The 18,402-nt window shown below is 41.5% G+C and overlaps 1 protein-coding gene across 1 annotated transcript; it reads right to left on the bottom strand.

Moving 5' to 3' along the window:
• Positions 1–1,012: 1,012 nt before the first annotated feature.
• On the bottom strand, positions 1,013–12,310 carry VDAC1 (voltage-dependent anion channel 1). Its single transcript, XM_010181339.1, has 8 exons — positions 12,243–12,310; positions 11,652–11,701; positions 9,915–10,067; positions 9,772–9,824; positions 7,725–7,952; positions 3,242–3,392; positions 2,801–2,858; positions 1,013–1,962 (listed from the first exon to the last, which is right to left on the bottom strand). The coding sequence occupies exons 1-8, from the start codon at positions 12,307–12,309 to the stop codon at positions 1,871–1,873; spliced, it is 852 nt and encodes a 283-aa protein (XP_010179641.1). The 5' UTR covers position 12,310; the 3' UTR covers positions 1,013–1,870.
• Positions 12,311–18,402: the final 6,092 nt, after the last annotated feature.

Below are 18,402 nucleotides of genomic sequence, written 5' to 3'. Positions count from 1 at the left end.
CCCAGCGGGCTGGAAGCGTTTCTAGCGCCATGGCAGCAAATAAGGGTTTTCCTGCTCCTTCCTTCAGGCACAGGTTGAGCCACGCACACAAGGCTGTAGGCCTGGGATCCTGTTTGTGAGCGTCCCGCATACTTGACGAGGCTGTGCGCTGTGGCGCTTACAAACGCTTTTTGCAGAGTTTGATAGATTTACAAAATACACTTCCCTTTTCACCACATCCCTGAGATGATCCAAGCCTTGAGAGAAGCCTTGAAGCTGATTATGGGAGAACAAACTCCAAAATGCAGATGGCTCAAGCATGAGAAAACCCAAGAAGGTGGCCAAAGGCTCACAGAGACACAAAACAAGCCCCACACAGCATACAGGAACTGAAATTAATTTTTAGCATCTGCCAAGTGACTGTGACCTGGTTGCTTATGATTTGTTTAGACTGAGGAAATCTAGAAGACAACTTCCCTCACGAGTGTTACGTTAAATATTTGAGATAAGACATATTAGGAAATAGGAACAGCCTGTGGTAAGAGGGAAGACAGCTGGCACTGCACAATCTGCAGGCTGTTGCGGAGGCAGATTACCCGTTTCACAGTGTCGTAACGCCATTGCCTCATCAGGCATGTGGCTCTTCTGCTCTCCACACCTCCCACATTGACTGTTCACAGATGAAAAAATACTAGGTTTTAAGGAAAAGCCACTGACGTTTATCCCAACTGATAACCGCTCATTGCTCACACCTATTTGTGTATAGAAAGGTAATTCATTTTAGTGAATTCTGCAGTGAAAGAAAGATCAACACATTATCTTGTTTTCTCCGTGAGCTAATCACATGCATATGTGCACTTGCCAGAGCTTAGTGAGCACTAAAAACGTGGCAGTGTCTGGAACTCACATCTACTAAGTATTTTTTGTTTGTGTGGTAAAAAATACGCACTCAGATGTTGCCAGTCTGCTTCTGGAGCCAAGAATTTATATGAAATTGTTTCGCAATTAATATAAAGACAAAGTAAAACATAACATTTCAATATTTTATTCAAGTTGGGGTTGGGTTTTTTATCCATTTTTAGTAGTGTCAAGTACAGCATTTTGGGGTCTAGTTCCACACAAAATGGAAGACTCTCTAAAAATGTACCCATTTAGTTGCTAAAAAAAAGTGGTAATAAAACAAAAGTCCATTTTGAATTCAGTGATGCAACTATGTGACTGCAGTTACAAAGACTTCCCTGATTATGGCCCTGTCTTACAAGCTTTCCAGTCAGTGCAAGGGAGAGGAACCACAACACAGGACAGGTAGCATTGGCTGAGTCACACCAAACCTCCTCCGCAACAGACTTAGACAAAGTGGACAACCTAAAGCATTCTGGAGACAGCTGCAGGTGTCAGATAACCAAGTAAGACAAACCATTCATGAAATTCCTATCTAAAAAAATATTTTTCAAAAAACAAAAATCCCTTTTTTAGACATGTTTGCACATTCCATCATGAATTGAAACCTTAAGTGTTGGAACGTTTTGCTTACGGAATTAACAGTACAATACAGTGGTCTGCGACTCTTAACATCTCCATTTTTATACTACATTAACGTATTCCTTGCGCAGTCGAGATGTTACTAAAGGTAATCCACACCTTCCTATCTTGTGGCAGCTGACAGATGTGATAGGCAACAACATTCAAAAAAATAAGCCTGGAATTTTTTTTAATGCTTTTGTCTCCATTTCTTCGACAACATCATTTTAAAGCTTAGCTGTCTTTAACCAGGACTAGCAGGACTGATACTTAGCAATACTTGCATCCCAGACATAAAACATTGAAAGGTACACTATATTCTGAAGGTAGCTATGCTGTATTTTCAAATTAACAATTGCAGAATCACTCCTTAAGCTTCAAATTCCAATCCTAGACCAAGTTTGTGACCACCTGCATTGACATTCTTGCCATCCAACAAAGCTGACAATGTCAGTTTGATACCTGCAAAATAGAGAAAAGGGAGAGAAAAGACAACTATTAGAATTTGCAATGAGCTTCATGTTCAGGAAGTGCAGCATCTGTGTTGCTGCTTTAATTTATTGGGTAGGTAGGTTAAAATAATTTGGTGGCTAGCCTTGTAAGGACTGGGCATTTTAAAACAATTTGGCAGACATGAAATCTTTCTGAATTATGAAAGTTAAAGTAAACACGGTGACAGATTCTGCTTTTTATCACCCCAAGTAATTAAAGCTCTGAGTCAGTTCACTGCTGCTGGTCTACTGATTAATCTAATCTTAGAGTCAAGCATTATGAAAAATTTGGACCTTGATACGTACCTTGATTTCTAAACCACTTTAAAATCTCAGGACAAAAAGGCCCAAGCCCTGCCTACTGTAATATCTCATGTCAATCTGCTTGGTATTCTGGCAGCAGATTTATTAGACCACATTAAAACCAATTTCACAGCGGTAAGATTGTCCTCTTCCTGGACCAGAGGACCTTGAGAAAGTCACATTTTCAAGTAAAATAAACTCAGTAACAGCAAGCCTCTGAAAGTACTAAAACTGTATTTACTTATCTGTGAAACACCTAACCGCAGGTATACTGTGTCAAAATGAAAGAGCATCTGACTGGTCAGCAGATGGTGGTCTCTAATAATCCCACTTGCAACAGCCGTGCAAATTAACAGAGCAGTCCCTAGAAAATTTCACCATTTTCATCACCAAGCAGAACAGCAATGTTACAAAATCATTCACATTTTGTCACAACAAAACCTCTTTGGTATTTCCAGACTAAAATATCACTTATTGATGTCTGAACTTCTTCTGCATAGACTTACCTGGCTTTAACGTCTGAGTGTATCCTAATCCGATCAGACTGGAGTTGTTCACTTTAGCCTTAAAGGAAAAAAATACCTTCTGTAATTAATGTGGCATCTTCCTTCAGAGTCCTTCCTACTTGAAAATTAAATAAGTTTTTAAGCAGGTAAAGGGTTTCATCTTTTAAGTCACCAAAAAATAATAATCTAGAGATAATTTTGCCTCAAAATGAAAATCACAAAAAAGTACCCAATAATACAATAAAACAGCCTGTGTCTCTTTTAAGGAAAATACAATAGTTGTCCTCTCATGCTGCCAAAACCAAGACAAATAGATATACAAGCCAACTGTACACCACAGAACTGCATGAAAACCGTACTTTACTGATGCAAAGATGCTTCACATTTCTGTTACGAGAGACTATTTTCTAATGCTTATAAATGTACATGCACAGCACTCACGGAAAAGCAGGCATCTGGGTCAATCTGATACTTGGCTGCTATTCCAAAGCGAGTGTTGCTATTACCAGCCGTCCAAGCAAGGTTCACGGCAGTTTCCAATTTATCATTCACCTTCTGGTAAATGGAGCCACCAAATTCCGTTCCATCATTCCTAGGAGGAATGCATTCATCTCATTTTAAACTATACTCAAAAACAGTAATCTTTTTTTTTCTCTCTCCAGTGAGATCTGTATTTGCAGAACATTTAATATTTAAACACCTCATTTAATATCCTTGTAACAACTAAAATAGAGACATTAGGCCAGACTGGTTATGAAGTTATTTTCAGATACTTAAATTCATTGATGGTTACTATATTTCAACAAACAACTTATGAAACTGAAAAGAAAAAAAAAAAGCCATGACAAACTTTCAAAACCAGACTAGTAATGATAGTAATGACAACTTCCAATTTTCCCTTCTCTCTAGATGGGAGTTTTTTGTACTAACAAGATTTATTCTTCTCTGCATATCTCTGAAATAATTCTTTTCCCCAGTGCCCTGAAAGGGCTGGACCCCAGTCACCAAGCCTCAACAGTTATCTTAACACTGCCTCGCCAGCATGCTTTTACCAGATGCAGGTGAAACGTATCAGAAGTGACAATGCCAATTTAATGTCCAAGTCTTACTGGCTTTTGCAATTGAACACCATTTGCAACAGTCCTCTCGGTTCCTCTGTAATACAGATGTGTCTGTACTACTGGGTTGCCCAAAAAGTAATTGTGGGGATTTTTTTAACAGCTGGACATACATGTCTCAAAATGTAAAACTTCATTTTAAACTGCAAAATCATTATGTATCTTGACAGCTGTCAGTTCACGCTTGTTTTAGAAAAAGTGCATGATTTCGTTAACGATTATTTATTTGATGTCAGTTTGAAAATGGAAAATCAAAAGGAACATATTCATCGTATTTTGCTGTATTACTTCCAAAAAGGGAAAAACACTGTGCAAGTTCATAAAAAACTATGTGATGTGTGTGGTGAAGATGCCTTAAAACTACAGCAGTGTCGGAATTGGTTTGCTAAATTTTGGTCCAGGGATATTGATGTTAAAAGACGCACCACGAAGGCCAGTCAAAGTTGATAACGACAAAACAAAGGCATTGATCGACTCCAGTCAGCATTTAACACCAGAGATTGCTGATAATCTTAACATATGAAAATGAGGCATTGAAAACCATTTAAAACAACCTGGGTATGTTAGGAAGCTCAGTATTTGTGTACCACATGAGCGCAAAGAAATCCATCTCACTAAACACGTTGACATCTGCGATTCTCTTGAAACATGAAGAAAATGATCCATTTTTGACACGATAACAGGTGATGAAAAATGGATTGTTTACAACAAAGGATGAACAAGATTGTGAAGCAAGTGTGATGAACCAGCTCAAACCACTTCACCAAAGCAGATCTTCACTAAAGGAAGGTTACGCTGTCAGCCTGCTGGGATTTCAAAATTATTCTGTGTATTTTGCATTGCTTCCAAGGAACCAAACCATTAATTTGGACGTGTACTGTTGTCAACTGGATAAATTAAATGATGGCATCAAACAGAAGCATCCAGAATTGGTGAATCACAAAGGTGTTGTGTTTCTCCATGGTACCGCTAGACCACATACCAGATTGGTCACTCGTCAAAAATGGCTGCAGCTTGGATGGGATGTGTTACCACATCCACCACATTCACCAGACCTGGCACCATCAGACTGCCATTTGTTTCATTCTTTACAAAACGCCTTGAATGGTAAAACCTTCACTGCTGATGAGGATATAAAATGGTTCTTGCAATTGTTTTTTACTGAAAAAGATAAACTCTTTTGAGCTCAGAATCATGCAGTTGCCTGAAAGATGGCAAAAGGCAATTGAACAAAATGGACAATATATTGTTTAATAGTTTTTGTTTCCTGTGACAATTTCACCTTTCATATACTCAGAAAAAGAAATACAGTTACTTTTTGGCCAACCCAGTAGAAACTGAAATGAAGATAATTTTACTGTGCAGAGGGCACTGACCAACAGCAGAATAATGACAGCCTTCTAACACTGCTGCTGAGTAGCACAACTTCCAATTACTACTGACACCAGTGTCACGCAGGGAATGAAGTGTGGTAGATAAAATGCAAAGTGTTAAAGCATGCAGGTCATAAAAGCAAGAGCAAAAGACTTCTAAAATCCTTGCACTCCTTGTAAACCAGTGAGCATCTGAATTTCCATTTTCGCTCATTTTCGTAAAAGAGGATACAGACATATTGCACAAAATAGGCTTTAAACTACAGGAAGACCTCTGCAAATGAAGTATTTATAATTATTTCTAAACTATGAAATAATCTGGTTCCAATTATTAGCAGACACCAAACCTTTAGTGATTAAAAAAATGGGGCAGACTTAGAATCTTTCCATTTTTACCCGTTTAGACTGATGTTCCCTAGTTCCTAACAGTTGCACAAACAGCAGTGATACGCCTATTTAAAAGTTCAAGCAATAGCAGCAGCCTTTTAATTTGTTAGAGCAATTCTTCCAGAAAAACACTCCAATACTTACTTCAGATAAGACTGAAGCTCACATATAACTGCATGTGCTTGGCTCTCAAGAAAAGGAGGTATTTAAAAGGACTGAGGAGAGCTGGTTACACAGGCAGACTTTGTGCAAGGTTCCCACACAGCTCTGTCTTGACCTGCAACATTAGGGGGGGCGTGGTCTGAGCTATGCTTAAAAAACGAGGAAAGTTGTATTTAAAACTAGAAATTATCCAGCACTACCTCTGTTTAGTTATTAGTTTTTAAAATAAAAATAAAAGTCAAACTTGTTTTTAATGCTAATAGTAATAACAGCACTTTTCAGATGTAGATTAAAAAAACATTATCCCCCTATGAAAATTAATATATTAAGGCACCGTTAAGGAAAGTAACTTGCTAAAGTTCCCAGCTGGTCTGTGTGATGCCAGGAACAAAAGGCGATGCTTCAAGCCCCACCTAATTATCAGCTCTGCCACAGCATCCCTGTGAAACTCTGGAGATAACAACCGAGCAGGGTAGTGATGGGAGTTCCACACACAACTGTGTCTGAGGTTATATAAATTATATGACAACTCTGACACGTTTCAAAGCTGAAACATGTCAAATACCTAACTCATCTATTAATATCAATAAATAAGGTTTCTATTCATAGCACACATTCATGGTTTTGCCTGTCAATTGGCAGAGCATGAATATTAACTCAACAAACTGGGCATCCTCCTGAAGATGATTTATCATCCACATACAGTAACAGCAACCTAAGAAACAGACCCTTAGGAATCCAAAAAACAGCATAGTATGATCTGAGCCCCTGCTGCTGTTATAAAATTATTTTCTGCTGTTGCTTTAATTAAAAGTAGTAATAATTACAGCATTTTATAGCAATACAGCATTTGGAACTGCTACAGTATAACAAAGTTGATAGTCACTGCACTAGAAGGAATAGCTCCTAACTACTGCGAGGAGGTGGACCCCACAATGTTTTGATGAAAGTTTTCTGCCTGCATTTTTGTGTTTTGGCAATCCTTCAAACATCCTGTCTGGGCTGTGAGGGTTCAATTGTTCTCTAAGGCAGTTTGAGCTTCCTACACCAGATCTCTGCAAAACAGCATGAAACAGAACAGAAAGCCTTTGAAGAAGCAGCTCCAGGAAAGCAGAACAGTTGTTCAGCCCCCAAATGGGAACAGCCTGCAAGAGCTCAGCTACAAGCAAAATATCCACTCAAGGGAATGGGAAAGGCAGGGCTGAGGGAATGAATTAGGGCTTGCCTAATCTTAAGAAACTGTCTTCCCCAAAGGCATAAATTGATTTTTTAAGAGGAACAGGAGACAGAGAAATTAAGGTTTTCATGGAATTTGGTCCTGGCTTCCCACTGCTCATGCATTCAGAAAGGACAAACGTTAGTGTAAATCGCTTACTAGGAGTTACAACACTAAAACAAACTTCTACACCATATCCCTTCCAGTACTAAAATAAATTCAGTACATAGCTCTTCTATTCATGCCCTTTTGTCTGTGTTCATCCTCTGATGAACTTTCATCTACAGATGAAACCACCGTTTTGTTTGATTTTGACATGTGCCAAAGAAAGGCGCTGCTTTTATTTCAACTTTCATGAATATTCTTATAACCCACTTGTTTTATTTTTCTGCTAATAGCTTCTAGTAATCTTTATCTGCTTGAAAGACAGACACTCGATGCTTGGATGTTCAGTGAGCTCCAGTTCCTCCCATCATGCACTCCCTCACCCACATAATTCAAAGAAAAGTTAATACAGCTAAAAAAATGCATCTTGCCATCTTAAATGAAGCAGTAATTTCAAATCCACCATTCTCTTTTTCACTGCTGAAACTCCATCCCTTCCATTGTTCTAGTAAGCAGCAAAATCCTTTCAAATTCCTTTTTCATACCCATCTGCCAATACTTACACATTAGTATGAAGCTGGAATTCATCGGTCTTATAGCCAACGGCAAAGTTGCTCTGAGTTACTCTAGACTTCGCTGTCTCAAAAGTCATTTGGTAGCCTGCCAGCCACCCCTCGTAGCCAACCACCAGGGCTCCACGTATTGAAGGCCCAGCAATATCAAAATCCATGTCGCAGCCAATGTTGATGTGTTCCCGTTTGTACCCTGACTTAACTTTAGCGCTCTTCTTCCTAAAGAGAAAGGAAAGCATCTCATCTCTTTGAAAACATACACTTGTAGGTAGCAATTCAAACAAATTATTTCCAGACAATGCTAGTGACCTGGGTAATTCCATTTACTGTGACAGAGGTCAAGACATCTCTACTTTGCCTCCAGCTTCCTGAAGGAAAGTCTCTGCTGCTAAGGAATTAGGGTGCTTCAGTGGCTCTGACACCCTGTTTTCTCCTTAGGATGCTTTATGAAGTTTAATGGTTACAGCCATTAGAAAGGCTGCCAGGTTAATGCAGAAATAAACTTTCCTGACTCACTTGTTTCTTTTTATACTACTGGCCAGAACAGTGTTTCCTCATGCGTCCTTAGGTGAGCTTACATCAAGGGTGCAGAACTTCACAAGGCTGGAAAGTTATATCCAATATATCCAGCTACTCTTACTTAATATTTTTTTAATTTTCTTTTTACCTTACATGTGTCTTCTGTCTTTGACCAAATCTTTTACTGAAATCTTTCTGGAAAAGTCAGGTTAATTTGAAATGTCAAATCAACCTTCCACTTCAGCTACCAAAAACAGTCTCCAATAACTGTTTCAGACTCAAGTAGAGATTGCTCTCTTTTTTATTATTCTTATTTTGGACTCAGAAATTTCTTATGTTTTGCAACCCAGAAATAAAAAGTGGGATCGCTAAAAGCACTCAGCATTAGCTTGTCTGTAGAAGTCAGCAGTACCTCTCCCACCAACATCAGCAGGGACACAGAGCGCTGCTAAAAATTACTTTCCTTGTTGAAAGACTCATCACAGCCAGTAAGCAGTACGGAAGGGGAGAAGGAGTCTCATAGTCATTCATGATGCATTCCTGTCAGCCTAAACCACGCTTCACCAGGATTGAATCTCATTCCATTTCTTCCAGTTTTAACAATCATCCCACAAGGCAATTGTAACTCAGACACTACAGTGTCTGTGAAGGGCCTAAGAAACCGCTATGGAGTTCTAACTTGTCATTCTTGTACAGCTTTTTTATCTTTTTAAGAAATAATTATTAACAAACACTAGAGATTATTTTGATTAACAAATATGAAAGTATCTAGTTAATGCAGAATTGGGAATGAACTGGAAGCACTTTACAATGCAGGACAAAACCTAAAAGACAGGATGAAACCTCCACTGACTCTAACCCCGGCAGCCTGCAGCGCAGCACGCTGCTCTGGGAAGCCAATGTGCAGAATATTTTGCCTCACTGGCAGCACTGCTTGCAAAAAGATAATCGGGGAGAAAAAAATAAACCACCATCTAGACCTACAGCTGCTACTTAATCCTTCTGGCCCACATAAAATGTGGCATCCAATCGCCGCATCAGAAATACTCATCCACCACCCAGGCACGCTGTGGCCAGCAAGAATTCAGATGATAAATTCCGCTCGGGAGAAGAGCCCAATTACTGTGCCGACCTATTAGAGCCGTGGCCAACTGGCTCCCGGAGCTTGCTAGGCTTTGCGTTACAGCTGACTTGTTTAGCACTTTTATTCAGACAGTAGCTCATCCTCTGGCATGGCCAGAAATAAGCAACAGGAGTGCAAACAAAACCTTTTCTTCCCACCCTAATTCTGACCATAATTTTCAAGTTACTGTGTTTAAAAGCTTGCTTGCTATGGTTTAGGATTAAAAAGGGATTGTTAATACTAAGGTTTAAATCAGATGTACATGATTTCATCATACACAGACTGATTATTAACTGTCTTGATATCTTAGGACAGAACAAGTAGAGAAGCAAGACTATTCTGGAAAACTAACATTAAAAATGCCTTTTTTGTCACTTAAGCTTACTCACTTCTTACCCAGTGTTAGGAGAGAAGGAGGAGTCAAAGGTCAGCTTCAGGCCATGGGCAAGCTGAACAGAAAAGAAATTCACTGGTTGGATTTATAATTAGAGATTGTCATAAGTGAATTTTTAAATTGCATCTTTTGAGCTAAAAGTTACCTGATCTTCAAGAGTAATCTCAGTGCCCAGTGTGTTGTCGGTGTTCCACTTCTCTGTGAACATCAATCCATATTCCACCCACTTGTATTTTGTTTCCAAACTACCACTAACTTTGCTTGTTTCTGAGTTTGCTGAACCTGAGCTTGTAAATTCCTAAAAGGAAGGAAAAAAAACCCAAACCATAATATGTATTTGCAAATATGCATTTGCATACAGGCAAATACTTATACTTGCAGAACACGAGTCATTATAATTTGGGATATTATTCAATACTGCAGAGTTCTCAGAAGATTTAAGAACATGTTTGCTAGCCATTAATACCAGCACACTCTTGCCCCACAAAAAAATTCAGTGTCAGAAAGAAAAAGCATTGCATGCTAAGGGAATGGATACAGGACAGGAACGTGGATAACCCTCACCAGCAGCATAACACAGAATAATATGCTGTCTGTAACAAGGTGTATCTGTGAATCGGCAAGCAAGCTGCAAACACTTCATAGATGTTCTGAATGTTAGCTCCAATACACAGCTACATTGCAGCTACACTTGTGCAGTGACTGCTAAGAAAAAGAGCACGCAGCACATTTAGAAACCAGCACGTTTCACAGAATCACAGAATGGTTTGGGTTGGAAGGAACCTTAAAGCTCATCCAGTCCAACCCCTGCCATGGGCAGGGACACCTCCCACCAGACCAGGTTGCCCAAAGCCCTGTCCAACCTGGCCTTGAACGCCTCCAGGAAGGGGACATCCACAACTTCCCTGGGCAATCTGTGCCAGTGTCTCATCACCCTCATAGTAAAGAATTTCTTCCTAATATCTAACTTAAATCTCCCCTCTTACAGTTTGAAACCATTACCCCTTGTCCTATCACTCCATGCCCTTGTAAAAAGTCCCTCTCCATCTTTCTTGTAGACCCTTCAGGTACTGGAAATCTGCTATAAGGTCTCCTGAGAGCCTCTTCTTCTCCAGGCTGAACAGCCCCAACTCTCTCAGCCTGTCTCCATAGCAGAGGAGTTCCAGCCCCCTGATCATCTTCATGGCCCTCCCCTGGACCCGCTCCAACAGCTCCATGTCCTTCTTATGTTGGAGACCCCAGAACTGGATGCAGTGCTCCAGGTGGGGTCTCACCAGAGCAGAGCAGAGGGACAGAATCACCTCCCTTGCCCTGCTGGCCACACGTCTTTTGATACAGCCCAGGATACGGTTGGCCTTCTGGGCTGCAAATGCACATTGCCTGGTCATGTTGAGTTTCTCATCAACAAGCACCCCAAAGTCCTTCTCCTCAGGACTGCTCTCAATCCATTCTACACCCAACCCGTATTTGTGCTTGGAACTGCTCCAACCCCAACCTTGCACTTGGCCTTGTTGAACTTCATGCGGTTTGCACAGGGCCACCTCTCCAGCCTATCAAAGTTTCTGCTCATTCAAAGCAGGAGGGAGGCACTGACACTTCCTCCAAGCACAGGCCATGGCCACGGCCTCAAACAGCAGCATGATTCTTAGAGTAAGCTATTACCGTGGTTGCAAAGAAGCCCTCCATTGTATTTTCTACTCTAATTTGTGCAGTCTCCTATGCTACACAAAAACTATAAATGCAAAGTAACTTGCAAAGTTATAATATATCTCAAAAACGGTAAGGGAAGAGTAAAGGATTACGTATTTACTTTAAAAAAGAAACATTCAGCAAACATAAGAACATTGCACTGTTTTAGATACCAGTGTGTTTGCCAACTCACCAGTCCATTTTCAGATCTTGTTTTCAAATCAAGTTTTATTAACCCAAAACCTAGAAGATCAGTAAAAGATATGAATTATATATATGTTAATTTGAAAAGCATTTCTGATTTATTTCTTAAAACTCCCTTCTAAATCCCCCATGAACTATTAAAAATATAAACCAAGGGTACAGTTATCAAACTATGTGTTTTTATGAAGGAGTTTACACAACTTGTATTCACTTCAGCAATATAATTGGGACCAAATTAGATAATAATGTCTTTATTCATACTGAGCACCATTTTGTTCATAAGCAAACTACTGACATCAATGATCCTATTCATGATACAAGGAAACAGTCAAAATACAACACACAATTTTCCTTCAAAACAGACAACGGTCCTATGGGGAATAGGAAGAATTTTGTGAAAAGAAAAGTAAGTTACCCTCCCTTTCCAGACAGCAAGGGCAATGTGAAGCTACGATAGAAAATTCTCTGGATTCTAATGGGAATTGTTGGAACATTTATCAAAGAAGAGCAATAAAATCCTAACAGTTTCAGAGATATCAGGTAGGCAGTGAAAGACCAAACTTATTTTGGCTTTATTTACCATATCCCTTGGTGAAAACATCTCTGGCAGATTTGCCCAGATCAGCGTAAGCAGGTGGAACAGCCATTTCCTGGGGAGAAAAAGAAAAAAAAAAGAGAAAAAAAATTACAGTGTTGAAAAACTTGTTTATTTAATTCATTTAAATGACAAGCAACATAGGCCCAATTCCTAAGTTTCAGGCAGTTTTATTTTCTGCCTACCACCTACCAATTAAATACAGCCTAGAGAAAGCAGCTATAGTAAATAGTGTCATTTGATTTTGTTCATTAGCCAGCACAAGCAATTACCATGCCTTTGCCACTGAGGATGAGAAACAGGTTGCAGAACAAATATATGTGTATATAAAAAGAAACTGTCTTTCCAAAGAGTTACCTGTTGTTCTCTTATCAGTATAACTGCACGAATGAACAACTGCTTTTTTAAAAACCATTCCTTGGAAACATTTCTTCTGTTTCATGCAGTGGATCTATGCGCTGTGATGCAAAGAATCAGGGCCCCAAGTCACCCACTGATGAAATGTAACCAGGACAGGCATCAAGCAGCAGGAGCAGCTCTCTCCCCCTAATTCACAGCAGCAAATGGATACCATTTCTGTTAGCAAAATCGATAAAAGGTCATTCTTCCCCTTCTGTTTTCTTTTACTTTGAAACAGGTGCTAATGGCTTAAGATGTCTCCTTAGACATTGACCTTTAAGTGATTTTTCTGTTCATCAACTGAGAAAAAAACCTGAGCTTGCTGAGAAAAATGAAGAGTGAAGGGATGCTGTGCAGTGAAGTCAGGCAGGCAGGAAGGCAGCCACAACCCCGCTTCAGCACCCAAACGCGGACTGGAGCTCTCTGCAAAGCCTGAAGCCAGACACCAGCCCAGTGGTGTGGACGCTGCAGGGGCAGCTTTCTCCACGGTGTGCGGATCCATAGGGGTGCCCACACTGCCATGCAGGTCCTCATTTTCCCATCTTCAGCAGGCCCTGACCATTCTTAGTTCAGTGGCCTCCTGTCAGAAGCATGAAAGCATCTCATTTTCTCAGCCACTTGTATACGGAGGAGAAAACAGGATCCTGAGAGAGACAAACCAACCAAATCTACTTTCTGATCCAAGTACAGTAAGTTATTCTAGGGAAGCAAAATCAAACAATCTGAAATCTTTATAGACAGAAGACACCTGCTGTCTTTATAGACAAGATTTCATTATTTTAAAAAAGCAAGAGATAAACCATATGTATAAAGCTGGTCCTCTTAATAGCAGATGTTGCACTAAAATTCCAGATTCTCATACTTTTGGGTTATGCAAGAGTAATAAGCAGTTTATTACACAAGCATGCAAATGCTTAAAAGAACTGCCTGCCAATCCTTACTCCAGCCTATTCAGCATTAGCAGAAAACTATTCCTTTCAACCACAAACAAAACAGCTCACTCTGAACAGGAGGGGTGCTCTCTATCGCCGTTCTGGCTGTAGCCTTGGATGCATTTCTTTGGGCAACCACAGCATCCCACAATATCAGACAGGGAGGTTCAGCTGTCACTCAAAGCCCCAAGGACTCCATCCAACAAGTTGTTGCCTGCTAAAGCAGGACATTGCTATTGCATAAATGAAGAATCCCTACCCTAGAGGGAAAAAACAGATCTGGTGCCTTAATAAAAGCAAACTGTCTTCTCAGAACATAAAGTAAGATACAAGAGTGTGTAGCACGATGTTGACTACCTGGATGCATCAAGAAGTCCTGTCATCTCTTTCCAGGTATAGTTCAGTAATAAACTGCAGCCCCAAATATGTAAGCAGCTAAAGAGTTAAAATTAATAAAAAATATATTTCATATTCCAAAGCAGTTTTAGCTGCTTATATGAGACCTAAGTGTTTCTCTTCATTTGTTGTGCAAACATGAAAGCTGGGATTTCATGTTTATAAGCACCACTCGCTACAGGAGAAATAACTTCAACAGTTGATCAGGACTGGCCTTTAAAAACAAAAACAAAACCAAAAATCCAAACACAAAAGAACCCCACACAGACACAAAAAAACCGCAACCAACCGAACCCAACTATTAACAGATTTCTTTCAGTAATTCCTCTGCTCCTTACTAAACTCACTAGAAGCAGAGTGCAATGCCTTGCTTGAAGATGATACCTTGCAGCCAGAGCCAAGACAGCACTCAGGAGAGCGATGGGAGGATTCACCAGGAGCTGGGTGTGTTCAGGAAATGCTGCTTCCCTGCCACAGCAGCCAGGCCTCAGGAGAACCCTCTGACGGGTATTTCCATTTAGTATCATCAAAAATTAAAAACGTTACAAATCCCTGCATTTGAAACTCAAATAAGCATTGCTTTGAAAGGTAATACACTGCTCTGCCAGCTGCACTTCGGAATCTACCAGGTATATTTCATCAAGAGTCCCTCTGAGTCACTTCATAAAATCAAATTATTTTCTTGAAAACTGAATGCTGTGTTTTGGGTTGGAGTTTGTAGGTGATGTTTTTTCCTGTGTCTCTGGCTGTGGCTGGCTGAGCTGTGACAGGCTGCTCCGCTGCTTTGGTTCAGGCTGTGGCTACAGAACAGTGGGAGACGTCGAGATCTCCATTAGGCAATTACTATAATTAGGGGACAATACTGAAAGCCAAATCCCTGCCGGTTGTAAGGCAAATCATGTAACGCACACAGAGCAAGGGGTACAAAACTGCCGAGTGTGGACAACACTGAGGACTCTGTACCTGCTGGTTAACCTTGCTATTGTCTGCAAGAACAAAAACAATTATTACTGTTTGCACCAGCTAATCAGAAGCCTCTTGTTTAACAGATGGAAAACAAAACTGATTACGTCCTGTGCAAGTGCAGGTTGTAAGACAAGCATGCTTAACAGGGATTCAAACTCTTAAAGGATCAAGGAATGGCCGTGGCCAAGTGCCCTTGCTTTTCACCAGTGAGATCCCAGCACATTAACTCAGATTAGGTCAGGACTGAAACGAATTCGTTGCTTTTATCCTCGTCCAACTGTGCAAACAGCTCAGAGTGGCTACGTACCTCGCCTCCCGCCCACAGCAGGCCAAGGAGAGTGTGTGTAACGGGTTCTAAGGAGGAAAATACTTTGATTTTCTTGAGCAGGAAATACTGTAGCACAGGTCATGACTGAAGAAAACCTAAACGGAGGAGTGAGGACCGAGTGTTGCTGTGAGCATCACCTCCAGGAACACCTGATTTATAACTGCCATGGGGAGAAAACGGGAAGCTCCCTTTGGAGCTGCAGGACCCAAGAGCCAGCCTTAGTGAAGATTTCACTAAAGAGAAAGCACTTTCAGCAGGCCAATTTGAAATATTTTCCAGTGTCACAGATGGCAATGTTTTCACCCTATGATGCAGTCCTGGGCAATTAAATCAAAATCAGCTCAACAGGCAGCAAAGCCCCAGGGTGCCCTTGGCAAATGTAAGGACTGGCTGTGACCAAAGGAAAAGTCTTTTCTGCTTGAAAACTCTCTTATGTGCCCAAGTTAAAGCTTCTCTGCACAGCCTTATCAACTTTATAATATTTACATGAGGGGAAGGAGCAATCTAAAAACTTAAGGTAAGAATAAAACCCATGATAAGAACAGAATTCCCATGAAGACAATCAGATTCAAGACTAAGAAAATAAAAAGGGTGGATTTAACCTTAGTCTAGCCACATTTTTTTCCTAATAAATTTGAACTCCTGTACCATTTCTTGATGGTAACAGAAGTTATGAACATTTCAGCTCCCTGGCTCCACACGTAACAGCTGCCAGCGACATGTCCCACCAGTGTGTGAGCTGGGAGGGACAGACGGCAGCAGGTTATGGGACCAGGTACAGCCCATCTGCATGTGGAAAAAAGCACACGAGGCCCTCTTGCCTCTAGGTCAAAAAAACCTAATTATTTCTCATTAATCTCTTTCATTATTCCTTGGGACAAAGCAACTTTTAAGCGCCTTTCTGGCCCCCCAGCCTGTGCAGTGTCATTCCCCAAAAAACCTATGCTGTATCAATAAACTGACCAGGAAGGGCGGTGCTTTTGCTGTTGGGCAGGACAGGCTCAGCTCTCCCCACATGCCACCACAGGCTGGCCACAGTCACCAGCTCCACGCGGCACCCATGTCCCTGTCCCACCCGCCGACACCCCAGGCTTCCAGGTGAGCACAGTGCTGGCTTCACACTTTGGGTTTTATGATCCAGATCCCAAACCCATTCAAGTCATGACTACAGCCTCCTTTGAATCAGAAGCTTAATTCTCCAGAAACCTAATAACACACTTAACCATAAATACATGAGTAGTCCCACTGAGGTCAAATGTCAAGTTCAGCACATTCACAAGTCTTCTGAGAAGCCAGTATAAGCACGCAATTTGTAAATACTCTGCATTATGGGACACAATACTTACCACTTTTTGCCCTAACTTGCTACTGTGCTTACGTCATATAATCCATGTACCATTATGACCCAAAATTTAAGACTCTGGAGTCCACAATTTCTCTCATGCAGGTACTAGTAAACCCATGCAGGATCACAGCCTTCCTACCACAGCTTTGCTTTTGAACTTCATACATGACGGAGCAGATTTAGTTTTTAAAGACTGGTCTATGCAGTATCTCTGTAGCCCAATAAACACAGGAGCAGAGAGGAGATAAACCTCTTAAAAGCAAATGTAAATATTATGATTTAGCCTGTAGTAATATTTATGGAATTAAAGAGCCTGCTCTTAATTCAGTGTGTATAAAGGAAGAATGACAACCTTGTACAGCAACTCCTTATTAAACTATCACATAGAAATGTCAATTAAACAAAGTTGGGAGATGCTGCAGTCTGCTGTAGCTGCTGTAGTTACTAACCCTGCAAGGGAAGAACAAAGAAGCATATACCCTATACATTAAATCAAACATTCCGTTTAACTACCTGTGTCTTTCAGGTCCCTGCAGAGCAGGGGATGAGCAGCGCTGCTGTCCCACCCTGTGCCACCAGCAGGGCACAGGGGCCAGGCAGGCACACGCCACGGCACAGCACTCAAGAAGGGACACGTCCCTCGCTCCTGGCCCCACTGCGGGAACACCCAGCACCAGATCAATGGGGATGACTAATTAAAACGGCGTTTTGTCTTCCAGCACCATTTGACAGCTTGCTGCTCTCCCACTGACGAAGAGCATCTGCTGCACCGGAGCTCAGGCTGCAAAGCTCGTGGATGGGTTTTTCTTTACCTGTAGCAGATGCCAAGCCCAGGAGGACCCGAGTTGTGGAAAGCCAGGGCTGGGGACAGCCTTCCTGCTGCTATGGCAACCGACAGCAATGCCGCACACACCGTGACACCCCTCCACACCACCTGAAACGTGGGCAGGAAGAAATGATGCAGTATGTGGCTCAGCGTAAACCTTCGATGGTACGGGACTACTCCAAGATGAATTTTCTATAGTGCAAAAGCACTTTTTCAAAGGAATTCTGACCAAATTTCATAGTTGAAATTCCACAAGGACAGGTGATTATTCAACCATCCACCTCACATAAAAACAAACTGCAACGCGTTTCTGATCCTCACTAGACCATCTGAGAAATGGGATGGGATCTGTTGCAGCCGGCATCGCTATAAATATTCCCCAGAGACACAACCCTGCGTCGGTCAGTAAGGATGAGTCAGCTCCACTTCATTTTCAGGAAATTTTGTTACTATTTTTTCTTTTAGAAATGCCCAAAGACTGAATGAGGCGATCACCCTCCGGCAAGAGTTGTTCCCAGCGAGGGCTGTGACGAGGCAGAATGGAGGTGACTGCACGGCTGCGGCTGCTTGGTTTGGGAAGGGAAAACCGAGTCCTCCAGATTTTGAAACTGACATTATCCCTAACCCAAGAAAAGAGCGACATTTTGAGAATAAGCAGAATAAAATGAAATAAAAATCGGTTTGCCTGCTTGGGGTAGGGTTTGGGGTTGGGTTTTTGATGCACGTCAGGATGAATCTGCCAACCTGGAAAAAAGATCCCCGGGGGGCGGAGGAGCAAGGTGGACGGGCTGTGGGTGCTGAAATGGTGCTAAAGAGGGGCAGGTGCAGCCACCCAAGATCTTCACCCCCGGGAACGTGGGAAACGCTCCCTGCTCGCGGGAGCCGTTGCCGAGGGCCCCGCACACGCCGCCGTGGCCGAACGACCTTTAAATCCCGTCACGGGGCCGGCACCG

Source organism: Mesitornis unicolor, unplaced genomic scaffold (assembly GCF_000695765.1).
Source record: "Mesitornis unicolor isolate BGI_N332 unplaced genomic scaffold, ASM69576v1 scaffold18000, whole genome shotgun sequence".
In the NCBI taxonomy this organism is placed as follows: domain Eukaryota; kingdom Metazoa; phylum Chordata; class Aves; order Mesitornithiformes; family Mesitornithidae; genus Mesitornis; species Mesitornis unicolor.
This window is presented reverse-complemented; position numbering and strand designations above follow the sequence as displayed.

Excerpts from the sequence above, each read along its gene's own strand:
- VDAC1 (XM_010181339.1), bottom strand. The coding sequence starts at position 12,309 with ATGGCTGTTCCACCTGCTTACGCTGATCTGGGCAAATCTGCCAGAGAT. Across the intron at positions 10,068-11,651 it reads CAAGATCTGAAAATGGACTG|GAATTTACAAGCTCAGGTTC; the intron begins GTGAGTTGGCAA and ends CCTTCCTTTTAG. Across the intron at positions 9,825-9,914 it reads AGATTACTCTTGAAGATCAG|CTTGCCCATGGCCTGAAGCT; the intron begins GTAACTTTTAGC and ends TTTTCTGTTCAG.